At 50.3% G+C, this 20,238-nt stretch overlaps 3 protein-coding genes across 5 annotated transcripts in view; 1 reads left to right on the top strand and 2 right to left on the bottom strand.

Moving 5' to 3' along the window:
* Window positions 1-1,314: 1,314 nt before the first annotated feature.
* ywhag1 (3-monooxygenase/tryptophan 5-monooxygenase activation protein, gamma polypeptide 1) lies at window positions 1,315-6,514 on the top strand. Its single transcript, XM_028982350.1, has 2 exons — window positions 1,315-1,535; window positions 4,934-6,514. Exons 1-2 carry the CDS (start codon window positions 1,449-1,451, stop codon window positions 5,588-5,590), a joined length of 744 nt encoding a protein of 247 aa, XP_028838183.1. The 5' UTR covers window positions 1,315-1,448; the 3' UTR covers window positions 5,591-6,514.
* A 1,586-nt stretch (window positions 6,515-8,100) lies between these two features.
* hspb1 (heat shock protein, alpha-crystallin-related, 1) lies at window positions 8,101-9,986 on the bottom strand. The gene is made up of 3 exons (XM_028982351.1): window positions 9,565-9,986; window positions 9,196-9,259; window positions 8,101-8,622 (listed from the first exon to the last, which is right to left on the bottom strand). Exons 1-3 carry the CDS (start codon window positions 9,935-9,937, stop codon window positions 8,472-8,474), a joined length of 588 nt encoding a protein of 195 aa, XP_028838184.1. The 5' UTR covers window positions 9,938-9,986; the 3' UTR covers window positions 8,101-8,471.
* Window positions 9,987-10,650: 664 nt separating this feature from the next.
* The window catches only part of srrm3 (serine/arginine repetitive matrix 3), a 40,425-nt gene continuing 30,837 nt past the window's right edge, over window positions 10,651-20,238 (bottom strand). Inside the window, exons 7-14 of one of the 3 annotated variants that reach the window (XM_028982347.1) lie at window positions 19,214-19,264; window positions 18,966-19,070; window positions 18,526-18,667; window positions 14,059-14,258; window positions 12,885-13,130; window positions 12,649-12,774; window positions 12,437-12,493; window positions 10,651-11,614 (exon numbers count right to left, since the gene is read on the bottom strand). In XM_028982347.1, the coding sequence (XP_028838180.1) occupies window positions 11,437-11,614; window positions 12,437-12,493; window positions 12,649-12,774; window positions 12,885-13,130; window positions 14,059-14,258; window positions 18,526-18,667; window positions 18,966-19,070; window positions 19,214-19,264 (1,105 nt within the window). In that variant the 3' untranslated portion in view covers window positions 10,651-11,436. Of the gene's footprint in view, window positions 11,615-12,436; window positions 12,494-12,648; window positions 12,775-12,884; window positions 13,131-14,058; window positions 14,259-18,525; window positions 18,683-18,965; window positions 19,071-19,213; window positions 19,265-20,238 lie in introns of all 3 variants that reach the window. The other 2 variants (XM_028982346.1, XM_028982348.1) reach the window with 2 other exon arrangements.

Genomic DNA, 20,238 nt, shown 5'->3' with positions numbered 1-20,238 from the left:
TGTAATAAGATTTGACTTCTGATAGGATGGGATCAATGGTTGGGATGTGGGATGCAACAACATGAAAAGACTTGAGTTGAGTGGGGATGAGTGGGGGTGTCAGAATCTAAAACGAACACCCCCTCCTTCCATCCCTTGTGCTATTTTATCAAGTCTGTAAGATACTGTGAGCGAGAGGACATGCGTGTGCAAACTTTTTTTTTTTTTTATTGACATACTTTGTACAGCATGATCGTGTGACGCATGCGCATTACTCAAGGTTATGGAATTCTGGTAGGAATGGTGATCTGTTAAAACACCAGATCGTGGAATAGGCAAGACAGGCAAATGATAAGGGTGCCATCCATCCAGAAAAAAAAGGGTTTCTTAAAACGTGTTTGTATTTATGTGCCTTAATATGAAAAGGACAAGACCACATGAACTTACCTGTGTAGCAAAGCCTATTAAGTAGTAATAATAATAATGATGATATGTAAATGTCCCATGAGCCAACTACGGCAAGCCAACAGGGCCAAAAATCTCCAGCACACACACCGGTATTTCAACCATGAACATTCAAAACCTGACTTCTTCCGCACCATCCACATCAGGCATGATGTTTTTTATTTTATCTTAAACAACAATAAAACGGTACACAGTTGATCTCCCACCATGGATACTGTCATCAGCACAAATATGTCTGATAAAGAATAAAATTCACCATCTTTACAACTCGACTGGCTATGAGGCAAAGCATCTGCATTAAGTGTGTTCAGTTCAGCTGGTGCATAAATAAAGCATTTCACTGCATATCATACCATGCATGACTGTGTATGTGACAAATAAAATTTGAATTTGAATAGTTGGACAGATTATGGGGAGAGAAGTCGGAACTGCTGAGGTCTGCCTGGAGGAGTGGATTACCTCACAGCCATGTGGTGCCCTTCTTTTGCGACCAAATGAACATATTCACTCGTCTTCAGACAGCTGTGGACCTGAGAGCCTTTGGCAGAGAGAAACAGGGGCTCGATTGCATACTGCAACACATTAATTGGTTGTGATGTAAAAATTAATTGTTATTATATTTATATTATTCTAATTATATTAAATATTAATTTAAATACTCCATTTAAAAAACAATGGCGTCAGAATGAAAGGTTGAAACCTTCTTCTTCAGTCGTTTCCTGGGTGTGGCAGTAATGACAGCGCCGGAGGACGCGCGGACTACATTTCCCACAATTCCGCAGGACCTCCGTTCCGATTCGCTAACTCGCCACAACCGCGGACACGCCCATTTCCTCACAAGGCCCGCCGCGTCACCGAGTGGGAGGAGAAAGTGCGCGGTGGGCGGGGCGGCGGACATCGGGCAGCAGCTGCGGCAGAGAGCGGAACTCGGCGCCTGTCTCCCCGCCGCGATCAGCAGCCGATCCCCGTCGCACGGAGCCGAGAAGCTTCTGGAAGCCGCGAACATGGTGGACCGCGAGCAGCTGGTTCAGAAAGCCCGGCTGGCGGAGCAGGCTGAGCGGTACGACGACATGGCAGCTGCCATGAAATCGGTGAGTTCCGGTCCCGTTCTGGTTCTGTACGAATAAATGAATAAATGCGGATCGAAATGTGCCCGCGGTTTGTTATAATGAATGATGGCGCCGCCCGGCGGGGATGATGAGGGAGCAGAGGATGTTGGGGCGGTGCCCGGACCGCGTTGGACTGATGGAGACGTCCATCAGGAGGAAGGAGTCTGGTGTGGTGATGCTCGGCTTTCTCCTCTGAGGAGGGCAGGTCTCTCCCACGAGGCGTGCCGCAGCGCCCATCCTGCACCAATTCATCCAGGTCCAGGTCAGGAAGCAGGAGAGATGCTTTCAGGAGGCGAGAAAACTGCCTGGTCATGGTGTTCCAGACCCCTCTGGAGGGCTCTTTACAGGCCGGATGGCGTGGGGGGCGGGGCGTCATACAGGACCACCTCTGCTGCAGTGGGCCGGTGGGGTGTGTCCACTGTCCTGGCCACTAGCGGCGGGGAATCCCTCGCCAATGCGGTGGTCCTCCCCCTGCACCTCTCCACCGGCGACCGATCCGTACGTGGGCGTGGCTCCCGTTCACTACACGCCAGCTGCTTTCTCAGCAGGCCTCAGATTTGCTCCTCTAGCTGGACAGTTGGACGCGGAACGGCACTCGGGACGGTTAAATGGCCAGTGCCTCGGACACCGGGCCTGGACTCTGCACTGATGCTGAAAGGGAAATATCGATGAGCGTGGGCTCGTTATGCCGGGCGTAAAAGCGGTATTTTTCATTCGATCAGGGACTCGGCCTTTAAGCAGATTTCTAATAAAACTCAACTTTTACACATTGATGCATTCAAGTTTGCTGACATTTAATTTAGAAGTGTAATATTCCTTTGGTGGCGATTTACATTGATTTGCACGTCCAGGCAGGTCTGTTTTTCCATGGCTGACGTGTTGGAATCATACAGGTCACGTCAGTAACACATAGATGGTAAAATGCAACAATTATCTCTCTGGGTTTTAAATAATTTAGTCTAAAAATCCATGAATAAATATCAACCGTGTGTTGGTGAAAGCTTGAAATAAAAATATTCACAGCTATGTAGAGTATGAACCGTATTGCAGATATTTTTTGTCTGGATTAGGGATCATTTCCGCTTGTCTGGACTCCCCTCCAGTCCCGTCACCCGTCCGTATTAAACGAGGTTTTTTTTTTGCCGTATTTCAGTGGTATCCGGGCTACTAGCTGCGGGGTGCGCGCTTCGTTCCTGCCGTTTTATTTTTAGAAACCTGCAAACAGCTGCAACGTTTAAAAAAAAAAGTTGCTTTACGGTTACGTAACAATAACGAGTTACGCTGCGTCCCAGAATTCCCTGGGCTCGCCAGCCAGACGGCTCACCACCCCGCCTCTGACGTCTCCGTGCCCGTGGACTTCGTTGGGCGGGGCTGCTGTCTTCCTGACAGAGAGACCAAGACAGGACGGTCCAACTGGAAACTGGATCGAAAAAGCCATCAGAACATTGGACAATATCGATATGCGGGAAGAAACCGCGCCGTGCCAAATATTGATCAAATACGGATTCATCTGAAGCGTTAATTTTGCTTCTTTGAATGATGAATGGAAAGAGACAATCATTTACCGAGTGGGGTCTTCTAGAACATCTCGATTACGGGGATAGAACCTCTGTTTCGGGGTTCGAATTTGGTCGTGCTACGAACTTTGACCAGCCACGCCCTCGGCCTCCTCTCTTCTCTTCATCTCTTCTTTTCATTTTTTACACCATTGTTGCACCGTGTCTATATGACAGACCTCCACACAGGCAGAGTCGCTGTAGATCCCTTCAGGTGAGGTCGTAGGTCGTAGGTCGTGCCGGAAAGGTGACTGGCTTGTGTGGAATATGAGATTATGGTCCCGCATTAGCACATCTGCAGTTGCAGTTGGCCCTTTTACTACACACACACCTCCCCAGACAGCACTGGCATCGCGGCGATGGAGTCCAGGCTCGAACAAAGCAGACCGCCTCGTTGCCATAGAAACCAGTGATTGTACTCGGCGCCGCTCGCACCCCGTGGGTGCAGCTCTTCGGTCCGGTAGGATGGCAGGGGTGGGTGGTGTCGTACCTGCGCCCAACCATCAGCTCCCGTGGAGGAGGCGTCCTCGGCGTCAGCACCGTGGAAATCTCGAGTATTTGTAACCGAGCGCTGATTCATGCTGATTCATACCATTCACAAGCTGGAGAAGAGCACCCGCCAAACACAGAGCAGCCGCCCTGTCCTTAACAAGGTGGTGCTGTAACCCCCGATCTCCTTGTCCTGTGAGAACGTCCAGAGCTCTGTTTTAACCCCCTCCACACCTGTAGGTGGCGCTGTAACTCCCCGCTCTCCTTGTCTGGTGAGAACGTCCAGAGCTCTGTTTTAACCCCCTCCACACCTGTAGGTGGCGCTGTAACTCCCCGCTCTCCTTGTCTGGTGAGAACGTCCCGAACGCTGTTTTAACCCCCTCCACACCTGTAGGTGGCGCTGTAACCCCCGCTCTCCTTGTCTGGTGAGAACGTCCAGAGCTCTGTTTTAACCCCCTCCACACCTGTAGGTGGCGCTGTAACTCCCCGCTCTCCTTGTCTGGTGAGAACGTCCCGAACGCTGTTTTAACCCCCTCCACACCTGTAGGTGGCGCTGTAACTCCCCGCTCTCCTTGTCTGGTGAGAACGTCCTAACGCTGTTTTAAACCCCTTCCACACCTGTAGGTGGCGCTGTAACTCCCCGCTCTCCTTGTCTGGTGAGAACGTCCCGAACGCTGTTTTAACCCCCTCCACACCTGTAGGTGGCGCTGTAACTCCCCGCTCTCCTTGTCTGGTGAGAACGTCCTGAACGCTGTTTTAAACCCCCTTCCACACCTGTAGGTGGCGCTGTAACTCCCCGCTCTCCTTGTCTGGTGAGAACGTCCCGAACGCTGTTTTAACCCCCTCCACACCTGTAGGTGGCGCTGTAACTCCCCGCTCTCCTTGTCTGGTGAGAACGTCCTGAACGCTGTTTTAAACCCCCTTCCACACCTGTAGGTGGCGCTGTAACTCCCCGCTCTCCTTGTTACATTTATAGCATTTACCAGGCGCCCTTATCCAGAGTGACTTACAGTCAGTAGTTACAGGGACAGTCCCCCCCTGGAGACACTCAGGGTTAAGTGTCCTGCTCAGGGACACGTTGGTAGTAAGTGGGGTTTGAACCTGGGTCTTCTGGTCCACAGGCGAGTGTGTTACCCGCTAGGCTACCGGTGAAACCATCCGTGCTTGTAGCTTCTCGCTGAGGTTGTAGTTACACGCGCTGAATACATAATGGAATTTGAGTTATTTCTTCGTGTTCGGATTCAGGACGTAATTACAGCTGCCGCTACGCTTGGATCAGAAATCAGAAGGTGGAAATTTGAATAATTAAACATGGAGTTTCTCCTCTCTCGTCAGGTGACCGAGCTGAATGAGGCGCTGTCCAACGAGGAGAGGAACCTGCTCTCCGTGGCCTACAAGAACGTGGTGGGCGCGCGCCGCTCCTCCTGGCGCGTCGTCTCCAGCATCGAGCAGAAGACCTCCGCAGACGGCAACGAGAAGAAGATCGAGATGGTGCGCGCCTACCGCGAGAAGATCGAGAAGGAGCTGGAGGCCGTCTGCCAGGACGTGCTGAACCTGCTGGACGACTTCCTGATCAAGAACTGCAGCGACACGCAGCACGAGAGCAAGGTCTTCTTCCTGAAGATGAAGGGCGACTACTACCGCTACCTGGCCGAGGTGGCCACCGGCGAGAAGCGCGCCGCCGTGGTGGAGTCCTCCGAGAAGTCCTACAGCGAGGCCCACGAGATCAGCAAGGAGCACATGCAGCCCACCCACCCCATCCGCCTGGGCCTGGCGCTCAACTACTCCGTCTTCTACTACGAGATCCAGAACGCGCCGGAGCAGGCCTGCCACCTGGCCAAGAGCGCCTTCGACGACGCCATCGCCGAGCTGGACACCCTCAACGAGGACTCGTACAAGGACTCCACGCTCATCATGCAGCTGCTGCGGGACAACCTGACGCTGTGGACCAGCGACCAGCAGGACGAGGAGGGCGGCGAGGGCAACAACTAGGCCGTCCCGTAGCCGCGGCGCCGCACGAAACGAGAAAAAAAAACCCCAAAACAACCTAAATCCGCAACGTAGAGGGACGCTGACCAGTTCAGGCCGTAAGAGGTTAAATAAAAAGCGTAATTCTCAACATTCAGGGGCGCAGGGACCCCCCGTCTTTCCACGTCAAGCTGCTTCTGTTAATCGCGCGACGAGGCGGTAATAAAACGCGCCACCGCCTGGCTGAAGAGCTTGCCGATTGGTCCCAGATGCGTCAGGGGGGAGGGGCTTCACCGTATTCATATTTCAGGACCGCACACGCCCGGTTACCATGGCAACAGGACTGTTCTGCTTCTGCAGTGCGGTACTGGGGCTGGAACAGAGCAGATGACATATAGAGATTCGTATTTATTAACGTTATATTAATAAAGTGTGAGCATAATCCGTGAATAATAATCAGCAATTATCCCAGAAATCCAGGTGACCCCGACCCCAATGCTTCGTTTCCCATAATGCCGCAGTAAACCGAATCTACTGGAACAGAAGAGCACTGGTGACGTATACGCGCTCGATGGTTTTAAAGCAGCTTTTGAGGTTTGTGATTTGTATTTTTTTTTTTATTATAATTTTTTTACAAGACATGCACTTGCCTATTATACTGTTTCTCAGTGTAAGACGATGACTGATCCAATATTCCCGAATATTACAGTACCGTGCATGCTGGTGATGTATTTATATACAGTAGCTTGACTTTATTAACTTAACTGTAGATGTTATCTGTTGGTATGAACGAGAAATTCTGTTAATTCTGTCTATTGCGTTGGATTTTTCTGGCTGAAGTTCGCTACACCACAACAGTGATTGTTAACCATGACGTGTCAAGGATGTTGCTGTAGTGACATGCCATTCTTGTGTTTGGGTTTTATTAAAGAAAAGATGCAGATTTCACAGATGAATCGGTAATAAAATAAAAATGAACCCGCAGACGCCCGCTGACACTGGGGGGTGAAACGCCGGCGATTCTGTTCGAAAAGTCGCACATGGACCGTTTTTTTTTCATTGCTTTTCATTCATTCGTTTTTGTCTGGTATCTTGAGGGGGAAGTATTATTTGAAAGTGAAGCAGCACAGCACACGGTGCACACAGTTAAATGTGTCCTCTGTATTTAACCGTCACCCTGGGTGATCAGTGGGCGGCCATGACAGGCGCCCGGGGAGCAGTGTGTGGGGACGGTGCTTTGCTCAGTGGCCCCTTGACAGATCAGGATTCAAACCGGCAACCTTCTGATTACGGGGCCGCTTTGTTAACCGCTAGGCCGCCGCTGCACCAATGAAACGGCGATAAGACTATTAAACTTTAAACGGTTCCTCCGGCCGCATCAGGCTTCCTGCCGGAACGTTCTGTTGATGGGGTGTTTTCTGTTCTTTTGTGAATGAATAAAGATCATAGAGAGAGAGAGAGAGAGAGAGAGAGAGAGAGAGGTGAAGTTGTGGGGGTCCCCTGTAACTGACCAGTACAGAGACGCTCTGTTTGTCCCCCAGTACCACCCCGTCCCATGCCGCAGGCCAGCTCTGCACACGTGGAACTGTCGCATTTGTCTGCTCGTCTCCCGGTTCCGTCGTTTATCTCGCATCCGGGCGGGTTCGTGAAGTCACAGGCCACATCGCTCCAGAGCTAGAACCCTCCGGAACTCGACACCAGACGCTGCTACGTACTGACCGACTTGAAGAGTAATAAACCAAAATAAAAAAGCGAAGGAATGTCGGTGGCGATCTGGTGGCTGCATCAGGGCGCCATCAAAATGGCCGCGCCAGGAGGGGGGAACGTCGTTAAGAACAATTCCGAAGATTCAATGTAGAACGTGCAGAATTCCTCACCGATTAAGATGGAAAAACGACCCCCATTTTTACACATTTCATATCCTTCACACCCTCAGGCCTGATTTTGATGAATTAATTACAATTAAAAATATGAATTAGATTAAGGGTCCTTAAACCTGTACAAATTCTTGATTAAGATTTTAATTAAGGCAAGATCGTTTTATGAATTATTAATTAAGGGTGGAATTATGGGGTATGAAATTCTCATACGATCTGATAATGCAAAATCTGGTCATTTTTGGCCAAATGGTTCCTTCAATCTGAGCTGAATGAAACGTATCAAAGCCTACAAAATAATAACCATAATAACGAAACTGATAACATTTCATTTCTATTTAGAGAGACGTGAACGAAACCAATTCAACGAATGAACAAATGATTCGTTTCCTGGATTGCAATTTTACACATTTTAAATTCTCAATATCTCAGTGTAGATCTTCTCATGATTATTAATCATGCATGCGCACTGAATTGAACAGAAATGAACAGCTGCAGTTATATGAAATAAATCCTTAAAACATGGGCATGACCCCTGACCTCCGGGAACGGTTAATTATCAACCTTTGGGTTATATTTGTGGTAAACCTGTACAGTAACATCTCTCATGTCTAGTACACGTCTCCTGGCTCAAGACAGAAACCACAAAAAGCTCTATTCATGTGACAGACAAAAGGGGTTTAATGTTCATTTCCACAAGTTTCCACATTATACAAAATACAAAAAAAGGCGTGGCCGAGCAGGATCTAACGAAATGGTTTTGTGGAGCATTAATGGCCCTGAAAAGCAGCAGAACATGTACAAAGGCAGCGGTAATCATCCAAGCAAGCATCTCTCTCTCTCTCTCTCGCTCCCTCTCTCTGTCTCTCTCTCTCTCTCTCTGTTTACTGCGGGTGGGAGGGCGAGCTGGAGGCTGCGTTTGTCCGGCGCATAGCGCCACCTATCGCTCGGCCTGCTGATGTGAGGAGTGTAACGTGTGTGTGAGTGTGAAGGCTCTGCTGTGAGGAGGAGGAGGGGTGAACGCCTCTTCACTTCTTCTCAACGCTGCTCTCCTTGTGGACCGGGATGGGGATCTCGGGGCCCGTCAGGGCCGGCTTGGGCAGCGGGGCCTCCACCGTCAGCACCCCCTCGGGGGACAGGCAGGACGTGACTTTCTCAGCGTCGGCACCGGGGGGCAGCCTAGAGAAGCGATAAAAAAAAAAACGGCGTCACTTATCCACACGAGAATCGGAATAGTTGTCTCCACAGCGCTCCGATCAAGTCCGACTGGGAAGTGCTGGCTTTAAAAAGTCCTTCTTTCACAGTATTTCTGTTGGTTTGTCAGAAGCACCACCATGAGATGGGATGGGAGTGGCCTGGTAGGAAACACACTCGCCTATGAACCAGAAGACCCAGGTTCAAACCCCACTTACTACCATCGTGTCCCTGAGCAGGACACTTAACCCTGAGTGTCTCCAGGGGGGGACTGTCCCTGTGACGCTCTGGATAAGGGCGTCCAGTAAGATCCCAAAATCCCCCCACGTTCCACTTTTTAAAACGTGTATTTGGAGTGATGAGCTCAGGCTTCCCGGGGGAGTTGTGGCCTGGTCTCCGTTGTCCACCAGGAATGTGCGTGTGGGAGCGTAACGCCGCTGTGACAGTTCGCCACGGAGAATGTCATCGAGATGACAGATATCTACCCACACCGATATCGAGCGGCTGCGAATCAACCGCGTTTATCCAGAGGACGAATTGAGGTCAGAGGTCACTTACGTGTACTTCCTGGTGAAGCACCTGGAAATGTAGCCGTGTTCGTCTTTTCTCTCCTCGTGTTTGCCTGCGGGACAACAACGTCCAAGTTACTTTCACCGCTACAGCATAATATAATACATGACCAACATGTGACCCGTCTGATGATAAATGACATCAGCAACATGGGCTCATCGCCATTACTCGCCAAGTTCCTCCAAACTCGTTAATGAGAAGAACGTGTGGAATGAATGAATCGTTGGTGAGAAGCGGACCTGACTGAGACCTTCAGGACTCTTTATCGGAGTTCTGCTGCTCTTGTTCTGGCACGTGACAGTTTCCCGGACACGGACAGTTACAGCGAGGAGGAGGAAAGGAGCGGCGCTCACTCACCGGTGATCTCCAGCACGCCATCCTTGGTCTTCACCACCAGCTCCTCCGGGGCGAAGTGGTTGACGTCCAGGCTGACCTTCCAGGAGTCCTGGGTCTGCTTGACCTCGGACACGCCGCTGCTGAGCTGCCGGGACAGGGCCCTGGCGTAGGCCGGGTGCTGGGGCACCATCAGCGGGCCGGCCAGGTCGGGGACGGGGGGCAGGCCGTGGCGGATGTAGCCGGGCCAGTGGCTGCCGGGGAAGGCCGGCACCTCCTCGGGGAAGGAGGGCATGCCGAAGGCCTGGTCGAAGATCCGGCTGCCCTGGTACCAGTCCCGGAACGGGTCCCAGCTGGGGGTGCGCAGGAAGGCGAAGGGCACGCGTCTCTCTGCCATGTCTGCGTGTTCCCGAGTGTTCTGGCGGCCCCGCCCCCCCTCGGCGGCTTTTATAAGCCCTCCCTCCGCGGCCCCTCCTCCGCCAGACGTTTATAGAAGTGACTAGAAGGTCTATTCAGGGCAGACGAGGCACTAGAATGGAATTCAACTCTAGAAGCTGCGGGTTCATTTCGGAATACCCCAGTCGAGTTCGCTGTGAGTGGATCATCATCACCAACCCGCCTTCATCTACAGCTTGGTGTCCAAAACCCTCCCAGCAGCACGTGGACATACGGTTTTTACATTTACATTTTACATTTACAGCATTTATCAGACGCCCTTATCCAGAGCGACTTACAATCAGTAGTTACAGGGACAGTCCCCCCCCGGAGACACTCAGGGTTAAGTGTCTTGCTCAAGGACACAATGGTAGTAAGTGGGATTTGAACCTGGGTCTTCTGGTTCATAGGCGAGTGTGTTAACCACTAGGCTATTACCACCCTTTTTACGCTGTTACAATGCTGCATTATGACGGAAACGTGATTATTAAACAGGAAATGGACTTCTAGGAAGTTTGTGTGTTTCGCCATGTCCCTCCACCCCTGCATTCCTCTCCTCCACCCCACCAGCCTGACCATATTAATCCCCAGAATGAGATCTTTCAGCGCAGAGCTGAGCCTGCGGCGCCCTCACCTGGTCAAAAGCGGCGTTGCACAAAACACACCGGCTCTCACTTGCCATTGCAATATATTTTATTGTTCCATGACCATCGTAATAATAATAATTAGTACAACTAGAACTACTGACTTGTATACAGTTCGCAGGGGCGGCGCTGATTTGACGGGTTTTTTGGGGGGCAGGAAGACTGCGGGGTTTCTCGTTCCCTGATTGCAGCTCGTCCGAGTTGTTCTCCTGGCGGTTCCTGGTCTACAGACGGGTGCAGTTCTGACACAGGAGCTCCACCGCGGAAACGGTCACCACCTTACACGGCTGCGATGTGACCCTCTCCTCATCAGGCAATAAAAAGTGTCGTATCGTAATAAATAACCAATAAATAAACAAATACGGAAATAAATAACACATAATAAATAACCAATAAACACAAGTTAATGGACGTGGCCGGGCCCCGCCCCCCCAGGAGTCCATGCACGTCTCTGCGGCAGGAACCATTCGTGGGTGGTGTGGAGAAGCGGGGGGAGGGGCACGGGGGACGCCACGCCCACTCTGGGTGCCGCCAGGCGCAGGAAATACGCTAGAAATAAAGTGAAATTTACAGTGCATAGTTTTACAGCCAGAAGCCCCAGGCCCCCTGGCGCGTCCACGATGCGGCGGTTCCAGTCCACCGCTCCACCATCCTGGTCTTTGTTCTCGCTCGCTCGCTCGCGTTGATCTTTTTTTGGTCGTCTCCGCTCGGTGGAAGTATTCCGGGGGGGGAAAGTGCTTCTTCTCTCTGCGGTTTTTGTTCCCGGGTTCAAGTCATGACTCTTACCAAAAAGAAGGGCCGAGGCGGGCGGCGGCCCTCAGAAGCCCGGGCTCTCGTAGCTGCTGTGGCTGTAGTAGCTGTGGGCGGGGCTGCGGCTGTAGCTGCTGTAGCTGTCGTAGCTGCGGCTGCGGCTGCGGCCGGAGCTGCCGCGGCTGCTGGCCGAGCTGGAAGAGGACGGACTGGGACGGTAGTACGGGATGGGCCGCTTGCGGGCGCTGCGGAGGAGAACAGAGCGTCGGTCAGGCCGGGGTGAGAGCCAGGGCCCCCCAGGACTTCACCGGCAAAATCCTGATGGGATCTGACCACCTGGGCCTCGGTACCGGAGATTATCGGTCGCGACCGTAGCGGGTGGTTGGAATTGTGGTTGTGACGCAGGAGGAACGCCGGCCTCGTTAGTAGCTGTACCGACACACACACACACACACACACACACACGCGCGTAAACCAGGTTACCGTGAGTTGTAGAGCCGCCGTGCCGCCGGTTAGTAAAGCGTTAGGCAGTGAGGGGCGGATCCCAGAGATCCCTGCTGCCGGGGACGCGCAGCGCGGTCAGGGAGGAATAAAATGGTCCTTTCTGAATGGAAGTAAACCGCTTGATGATGATTACAATTCTGATTGGCTGGTACGTTTAATCACCGCCTCTGTAACCATAGAGACCCGCCACAAAAGCAGTAGGTCCGGATCTAGGAAGGGTCCATTTTTTTCCATATCCATACACTTTTTTTTCATGTGAAAATTGCATGAGTGGGATTCAAACTAAGAATATGGCTACGAAGATTTATCGATGTATTTGAATGTATTGATATCTAATCATTAAAAGGATAATGATGCGCGTGGACTCGTGGCCTCCGTGACAGCGCTGGCGTCCCGCCACCCGGTAGAGCTGGAGTGCGTCAGTCAGAAAACGAGAGAGAGAGAGGCGGGGCGAGAGGCTGTTAGTCAAAGAGAGAGGCGGGGCAGGTACTCAGGGGACGCCGCCCGTGCGCTAACCGCCTCGCGGAGGACCCAGGAGAGTCCTGCCGCATGGCAACAGTTACCGTGGTAACCCCGCCTGCGGCGCCGCAGCATCCTGCCGTCGCCTGTCTTCGGGGCACCTTCAATGCAAGAGTGAGAGAGAACCTGAAACACAGGAACTGGCATGGGTCCCGCGCTCCGGGGCGGCTGTAGAGGAAGAACGTCCCGCAGCCGCCGCGCCTACAGAACGCCGCGCAGGACGAGGACGCAGGACGCGGGAACCTCCCCATCCTACCTGGTTATCCTCCTGGCCTCCATGAAACTGGGGGAGTCCCGCCTCCTCTTGCGGATCGGGGAGTAGCTCCGCGACCGCCGGCGCACCCGGCCCTCCGCGTCCGAGGGGTGGGGGCTGTCCTTCTCCCTGCCCACGCACGCAAAGCACCATACAAAAAACGGAAAACGTCAAAAATCTCTCCGAATTTCCTTTCCGTATTAGTCTAGAGGAAAGAAGGATATTTTGGGGCGGCGTACCGGGACGCCATCTGCCTGCCGTGGGGCGACTTGGCCTTGCTGGGGTCGCGCTCTCTGGAGTTGGAGTGGGAGGAGGACCGGTCGCTGCTCCACGAGCTGCTGCGCGGCCGGACGCCGCCCCGCGACCTGCCCTTCTTCCTGCCGGAGGCGTGCCGGTGCCGACCTGGAGACGCCGACGAGCTCCGGTGCCGCGCCTGGCCCCGCCCGCGGTGGTGGTGCCTCTTTGACGAGTGAGCGCCTCTGGCCCTGGCGCGGGAACATTCAGACACATCTTACATCCCTGTCAAGGTGCACGTTCTAGGCAGGACTGGAAATCTGAATCGAAGCGTAAGTACTGTTACAGATAAAATCTGGATCCGCCGAGGTGCCACTGAGCAGAGCACCGTCCCCACACACTGCTCCCCGGACGCCTGTCATGGCTGCCCACTGCTCACTCAGGGTGATGGGTTAAATGCAGAGGACAAATTTCACCGTGTCCTGTGCTGCTATGTATCACAAGTGACAATCACTACACTTTCAAAATAATAGTGGAACTGGTAGTACTGGTTTTACAAAAAGTACAAAGCAGTCTTCTCTGAAATAACATTTACATTACAGTACATTTCTGGCATTTACCAGGCGTCTTTATAGAGACAGTCCCCCCCTGGAGACACTCCACACAACAATGTGATATTTAACCCGGATACTTACTGTGAGGCGCAGGGTGCCTCATTCTCAGCCATCTTTCCTTTCGTGAGTTTAATGAAAGACGCCCAATCTGGCAACACTGCCAGCAATGAATAAGCACCCAATCTGGCAACACTGCCAGCACATGGTCAACTGAATAAAACATTTTTTCCTTTTCATAATTTGTGCTGCATTTAATATCTTTCTTTCTCCAAAAATTCTGACGGTAAATGACTCCCGTTTTCTCCCAAAAACCTGCTATTGGTTGGTCTGTAATCGGATACCTTTCTGCCATGCCATGCAAAGGTTTGACTATTAGTTAAATTTGTACTCAATAACAAAATGTGACTGTAAAAGTAGATTACTCACTTAAATTTGTACTTAAGTACACGTAAAATTACAGACTTAAAAATATACTTATAAAAGTAGCAGTTCATCACAGTATCATGAGTAGGTGATATATAAAAGCATGTGAAACCCCATCAAAGTCCTGAGCCGCATGTCTCACTTTTTCTGGTGCGCGCTTTTGCCTTTGGCTGGTGGGTTGTGCTGCGAGTGGGCGGAGTCGCTGCTGTGGGCCCTCCCCTCGGCTTGGTGCCGCCCCCTGCGCTTCCCGGACGACTCGGCGGAGGGCCGCTGCCTCTGGTCCCCGTGCGGGAGCTCACTGCCCTGGGCTTGTGCGAGCAGAGCTCCTGGTGAGGAGAACTTCTGCAGAAGGAAATAAAAGAGAACCAAAAGAACGAAAGAAACAGAAAAATAAAGAGCAAAGTGAGAAAGGGCCTTAGCAGGTCGTCGTCATAGTGAGGGAGCGCTACGGTGTATCTTTTTTTTCTCAAAAAACGACAACAGAAAAAGAAGATAAACAGCTAGAAAGGAAAAGGTTCTAGGTTGTCTCAGTATGGCTTATAGACAGTCCTCTATGGTGCAGCGCATGCAATACTTGGCATGCAAAACCATAATGAGTTGAAGAAAAAGAAAATCCCCAAAGAAACGATATCGTAAGAAGAGGAAGAAAGAGAAACGATGAAAAACTGTGAGAGAAAAGAAGAGAGGCAGGAGAGAGGAGACAGAGACGTTACAGAAAAAAGCAGAGGAGGACTTCTTCAGTTTTAGAAAATGGCTAAAACACAAAAGTGAAATCAAACTTAGGAATAAAAAAAAAAAAAAAAAAAAACGAAAAAGAAAAAAGGACAACTCGACAGAACATCACAGAAATGGAAGGAACAAAATAAAGATTCACAATAATAAAATCAGTCGAATCAGAAAACAAATTCCATTTACTCAAGAGTAACTTTCTGTTTGTGGATCTTTTTTTTTTTTTTTTTTTTTGCCCTGCAGACAATTGCTGAGATGTGAACAGCGACCCATTTCCTCTGACTGTTACTGGTTAATCTCATAACTCCCTTTCGGTTAACATCCACTTACCAATAAAGTGGTATTCCCTCCTTTAGTAGGTAAGGTATGAAGAAAAGGGAAAAGTGGGGCAACATAAGTGCATCATTAGAGTCACAAAATGCAAGAGAAAAAGACACAAAACTCTTCCCTGGCTGTGAATCATGAGACAAATGCATGGAAATCAAACTGAAGAGAGAAACCAAAGGAAACGTACAATGTGTAGAGGAACGCGCTTTATTCCCAGGTAGGTGATGATCCATAGGACAACGTTTTTTCTATTAATCTGTTCTTTTGTCCTAAGCGCATACATTTTCATATATACCATAGTTTTATACATGCTATGCAGCAATTCTTCTTATTAGTAGTACTTTGGAGTTTACTTGTAGCAAATATCGCTAACTTAAAGTTTTGCTCACATTTTAATTTACATTTACTTTTATTCCAATGATATTGCGCAAAGCTATAAAAATGCGAATGATTTCTGTTACGGAAATGATCTAAAATTGTACCACTTTACTGTGATTTTGTAGAATTAAATCAGATAGGTGATAATAACAGCGTGCATACTCCAGTTAATACGTGAACACGTTTCCGACAACGGTGGCGTTTCTCGCTGGACGGATACGGATAATTTATCTGGGGACGTTGCCAGAGACGTAACGACATCCAACCGCTAAACGCAGGAGCACTAAAGAAGATTGGCACGAGCCCTGGTGCAGATGACAACATGGCCTTCGTGAACAGAACTGAACATGAATCGGAAAGGAAATAAACATAGAATAATAATAAATGGATAAAGGAACCATTTCACCAAGGAACAGAAAGATGCAGCACAGACATGGAAGCATTCTACCGAAAACAGAAGAGACGTGGACAAGGACATGAGCCGTAGAGGAGGGTAGTGCGCTGGACATTTCAGTATGAGCTGAGGAGGAGGAGTTAAAATCAAAGGATAAAAGACTCAAGGAGTTGAACATTTTTCAGAATATTTTCGTAACAACTGAAACTGTTTTAGGCTTTTAAATGAAAAAAAAAAAAAGAAAAAAAAAAAAAGAACGAGAGAAACATAGAAGTCAAGCTAGGGTGCTCGTCACATTCTCATCTGAATAAAGACCACGTGCGTAGGCAGAGGATTACCTACCTTCCATTTCAACCAGAGACACGTATGCAAGATCAACAGAAACAAGGAAAGGAGGAAACAAGGGAAAAAAAAACAAAAAACAAAAGGAGAAAGGAGAAAGGAAAGTTCTCCGCAGCGGAATGGGAAAAAGACAATGAATTCTTTTAGTATCAGCGCCAGGCACCGCTCCTCACACTGAGGAGGTGGGGAACAGACCAACAAACAGAACTGAGGCAAGAAATGAAGGAAGAGCCCACAAACGAAGACGAGAAGAGAGAGAAGAGAAGAGACGTCTAGAGCTACGTGACGCGCCGCCGTGTTTTTCCGCTCTGATAAATGCAGCCACCACAGTACCAGGGCAGGGGGGGTGAATTAAAAAATAAATCAGATGGGGTGGATGGAGGGGGCGGGGCATGCAGATGATGGAGGTGGAGGGGTGGAAGTGACACACGAACACGACACGGATGGGATGGGCGGTGTAGGGTGGCGCCGCTAGGGTGGGGCACGTTTAAAAGGGACCCCGGTGGCCTGACGCCTCGCCATGCAGCCACGTGTACAGGCGAGTGGCATGTGGTCATCTCTACAGGCCGTCCCTTCGGGTCCAAATATCTACAGTCCCTTTAATGTCACTAAAATGTGGCACGTTGTCCTATCTAAACGGTGACACTGTACTTTAAACAACCAGACAGACACAAGACAAACTGAAACAAAAGAGGACATAAGAAAAGGCATAGATTGACCTTAGGTGTCCCCAACAAACTGTCTGAACACCGTGCTACAGGTGCAGGCCTGGAGGTCCTACGTCTCCTGAATATCAAGAAGCCACCTGCCGGGACGGAAAGTCCCTGCCTTACTGCGTCCCACATAGAGAGGTGAGAGTAAGCATCGGGCGGGGGGACAGTCGGACAGAAGTGACACTGCCACCCAGAGGCAACATGCAGGTCAAGATGAGCGAGTTCAGAAGGGCGGCACCTGTGACAGATCTGGAGGAAGGGGGGTGCTACAGCATCACTGTGCAGAACATGTGCGTTGAAGACAGCTGAATTGACAAGAAGAACTGATAATTGACATACCCATTTAACCTACGTGGTCCACTTCCAAAGAACATGAGTGCTTTTCACACAAACAAGACAGAAAAGTTTGGGTTTTTAATTCGCGGGAAGTCAGCAGTCAAACCAACAGGGGTGGTGGGGTCAAATAAAAGAGTGACGGATGGGGCATGCAGTCGAGAAAACAGAGAGAGAGAGAGAGAGAGAGAGGAGAGAGAGAGACAGCAGTTCAGACCTCCTCGAACGCATGCAATGTGAGCAGACGCCACGCGCTGGCCGTTAGACCATCATCCTCACGAAGAGGCCTGTAAACTCCAAAACCAATAACAGCAGGTAGACAGAAAGACCGGTGCCGGTATCTGCTACACAAGCGTCCCTGAAAGAGAATTAATTTGCGTCTGTCGCCGGTCCAGATGCCCCACGACAGTTCTAAAATAACATGGAAACGTGTAATGCGATGTACGGTGCCTAGAAAACAATAGGCACCGTACATAAACCAGAGTCGGCTTTAGGCAGCACAGCCGCCATTTTTAATCGATCTGATGCGGAGTGTAAAAACAGACTTCATAACTTCTCTATTTGCTATTGTGATGGAGCATTCAGCTTTGAGAGCAGATGGAAGCGGTACGATTATTTGAACAAGCGAGGCCTACACGTATTAAATGTAATTCATGTACATAAAACGGAAGTGTGAGGCTGCAGAATCCCACCCGACAGTGAAAACACCGTTTTTTCATGTCAATTAATAATGCACCACTGACTTGGTTATTGGTAAAGAGTGCGATGCCAATTCTATCTCTTCTAATAGTAGTGTGGCAACACCACGTACCTGGTCACTTATTAAAATAAACCCTCCTACGAGAGCGGGCATGTGGCAGGAAAGGGAGCGACGAGCCACCACGACAAAGCGAGGAAGAAAAACGTGTCTTATCGTTTTATATTATATATTATATATATTTTTTGTTTTAATGACATCTTTCCTGTCGATTGTGGTCCTCAAACCCAACCCAACCTGCTATGGTGAGGTGTTTCTTTTTTTTTTAAAACCTACCGTCAATGCTAAACAGCGCTGTAGCATTTAAAAAAAAGAAATGAAATGGCCATATGATCATATATGATCAGCTGTCAGACTGCCGGTGGTGAAATTCTGAAAGGTTTGTCATGCCCTCTGGCTTCCTGTGCAACAGTCGAGGCATAAAAGCAGAAGAGAGCGCCCACGGGGTGTTTATTTTAGTTAAAGAGGGGACCCCCCTACCCACAAGGAACAGTCTGAGAGAAAAACAGTCAAACAGACAACAGATCAAATAAAAGAAGTCAACCCACACTGATATGGCTGGACTGGGGGAGAGGGGGAGGTGCGGAGGAGACCGTTGTGGAGGGCGTGGTGGGCGGAGCAGAGGAGACTACGTACATTGTGCACTTTCTCTCCGTCCTGGTGGCCGCGCACGTGGTCCTTGCCGTTGCGGGCGCGGTCACCGTGGTTTCCGTTCTGCCACGCCGAGGAGTCGTCCGCGGCTGGGGCGGGGCCGGGACTTCCATCAGACGCGTCCATCCTGTGGCGGGCGGGCCTGGCATCACACACACGACTGCGTCATCGGCGTGTGTGTGTGACGCGCTGGTGTGTGTGTGTGGTGCTCGTACATTTACGGCATTTACCAGACGCCCTTATCCAGAGCGACTTACAATCAGTAGTTACAGGGACAGTCCCCCCCTGGAGACACTCAGAGTTAAGTGTCCTGCTCAGGGACACGATGGTAGTAAGTGGGGTTTGAACCTGGGTCTTCTGGTTCACAGGCGAGTGTGTTACACGCTAGGCCACTACACCCCGCGTGCTGAGGTACGTGTGTGTACCTGCCAGGGGATCCGTTCAGGCTTCCAGCAGAGGAGACCGAAGCACTGCGTGAGCTGCAGCTCCATCGTCTGTGGGAACTCCTGCTCGGAGAGTCAGCTGGAGACCTGAGCGGTATAAACAATGGCGTACAATTACGTGTGCAGATGTGCAGCCCTTCCGCGTTCATTATCCGTTTCCGCTGATTTGCACATACACGCGCCTAGAAGCCGTGTTTAGAATAATAAATTCCTCGATGCCCCGTCCTCACCTTTTCCTCTGTTTGTTCTTGTCTTTGTGTTTGTTCTTTAAGCTCCCAGACCTGGTAAAAAACACAATTTTAAGTCAGTAGGGGGCTTGAAGTAAAGCTTCAGGTCATATGTATTTCGGCAGCTGAGAGGTCGACGCGGGCGCGGCTGGACGCGTTGCCATGACAACAGGCCGTCTTTGCAGACTCCGAAGTCTCACCGGCACCTCCTCTTTCCCTGGGAGTCGGAGGCAGACCTGCCGGAGACATCAGGAGTCGCTGCTTCACCGCGATCCCACGAACTCTTACCGTTGGAGAAGCAACGAGACGCTCTGAGCAAGAATAACGAATGCCCCCCAACGTTAAAACTCGGGGCCGCGGAAATTAACCTCACAATCGATGCATCGCCATGCAAACACGCAGAACATAATCGATTATATCATAATGATGGTGATTTTCTGGAGGCGTGGGTTGCATCGTGATGATTTGATCATCGAGGCACGGACAATCGTAACCGAATCGAATCGTGAGACCAGTGAGGGTTCACACCTCTGGTTAGAAGTGAAGAACTTCACTCATCTGGTTGCAATGGTGGATTCATGAACAGTTGATGTGCTGGAAGCAGGAAAAAGTGTCGTCACTTTACTGACAAGATTATGATGGTAGACAGAACATCTCCAACACAGCAGATGAGGTGTTCCTGACATGCAGTGGTTAGTAGTGGTCCAAAAAAGGACAACCGGTGAACCCACAAGCCCGACCCCAATCAAAACCTCTTGCATTAGGTACAAGAACGTCTGAGGTGGATCATGACAGGGTAAAAGAAGGTACCCTGGTCTGATGGATCATGTTTCATCTGAACCCTTGGGAAGAATAGGCAGTGCAATGTTCTGGTCAATGTTCTGCTCGGAATCCTTGGATCATGTATTCATCTTGATGTTTCTTTGACATGTACCACCTACCTAAACATTGCCGACCACGTACACCCTTCCATGGATACGGCACTTGTGGATAAAAGGATGCTCCGCCCTTCCACACTATAGAAGCTG

Source organism: Denticeps clupeoides, chromosome 6 (assembly GCF_900700375.1).
Source record: "Denticeps clupeoides chromosome 6, fDenClu1.1, whole genome shotgun sequence".
NCBI classification, from domain to species: Eukaryota; Metazoa; Chordata; class Actinopteri; order Clupeiformes; family Denticipitidae; genus Denticeps; species Denticeps clupeoides.
The sequence above is the reverse complement of the archived record's forward strand: the minus strand, read 5'-3'. Positions and strand labels throughout refer to the sequence as shown.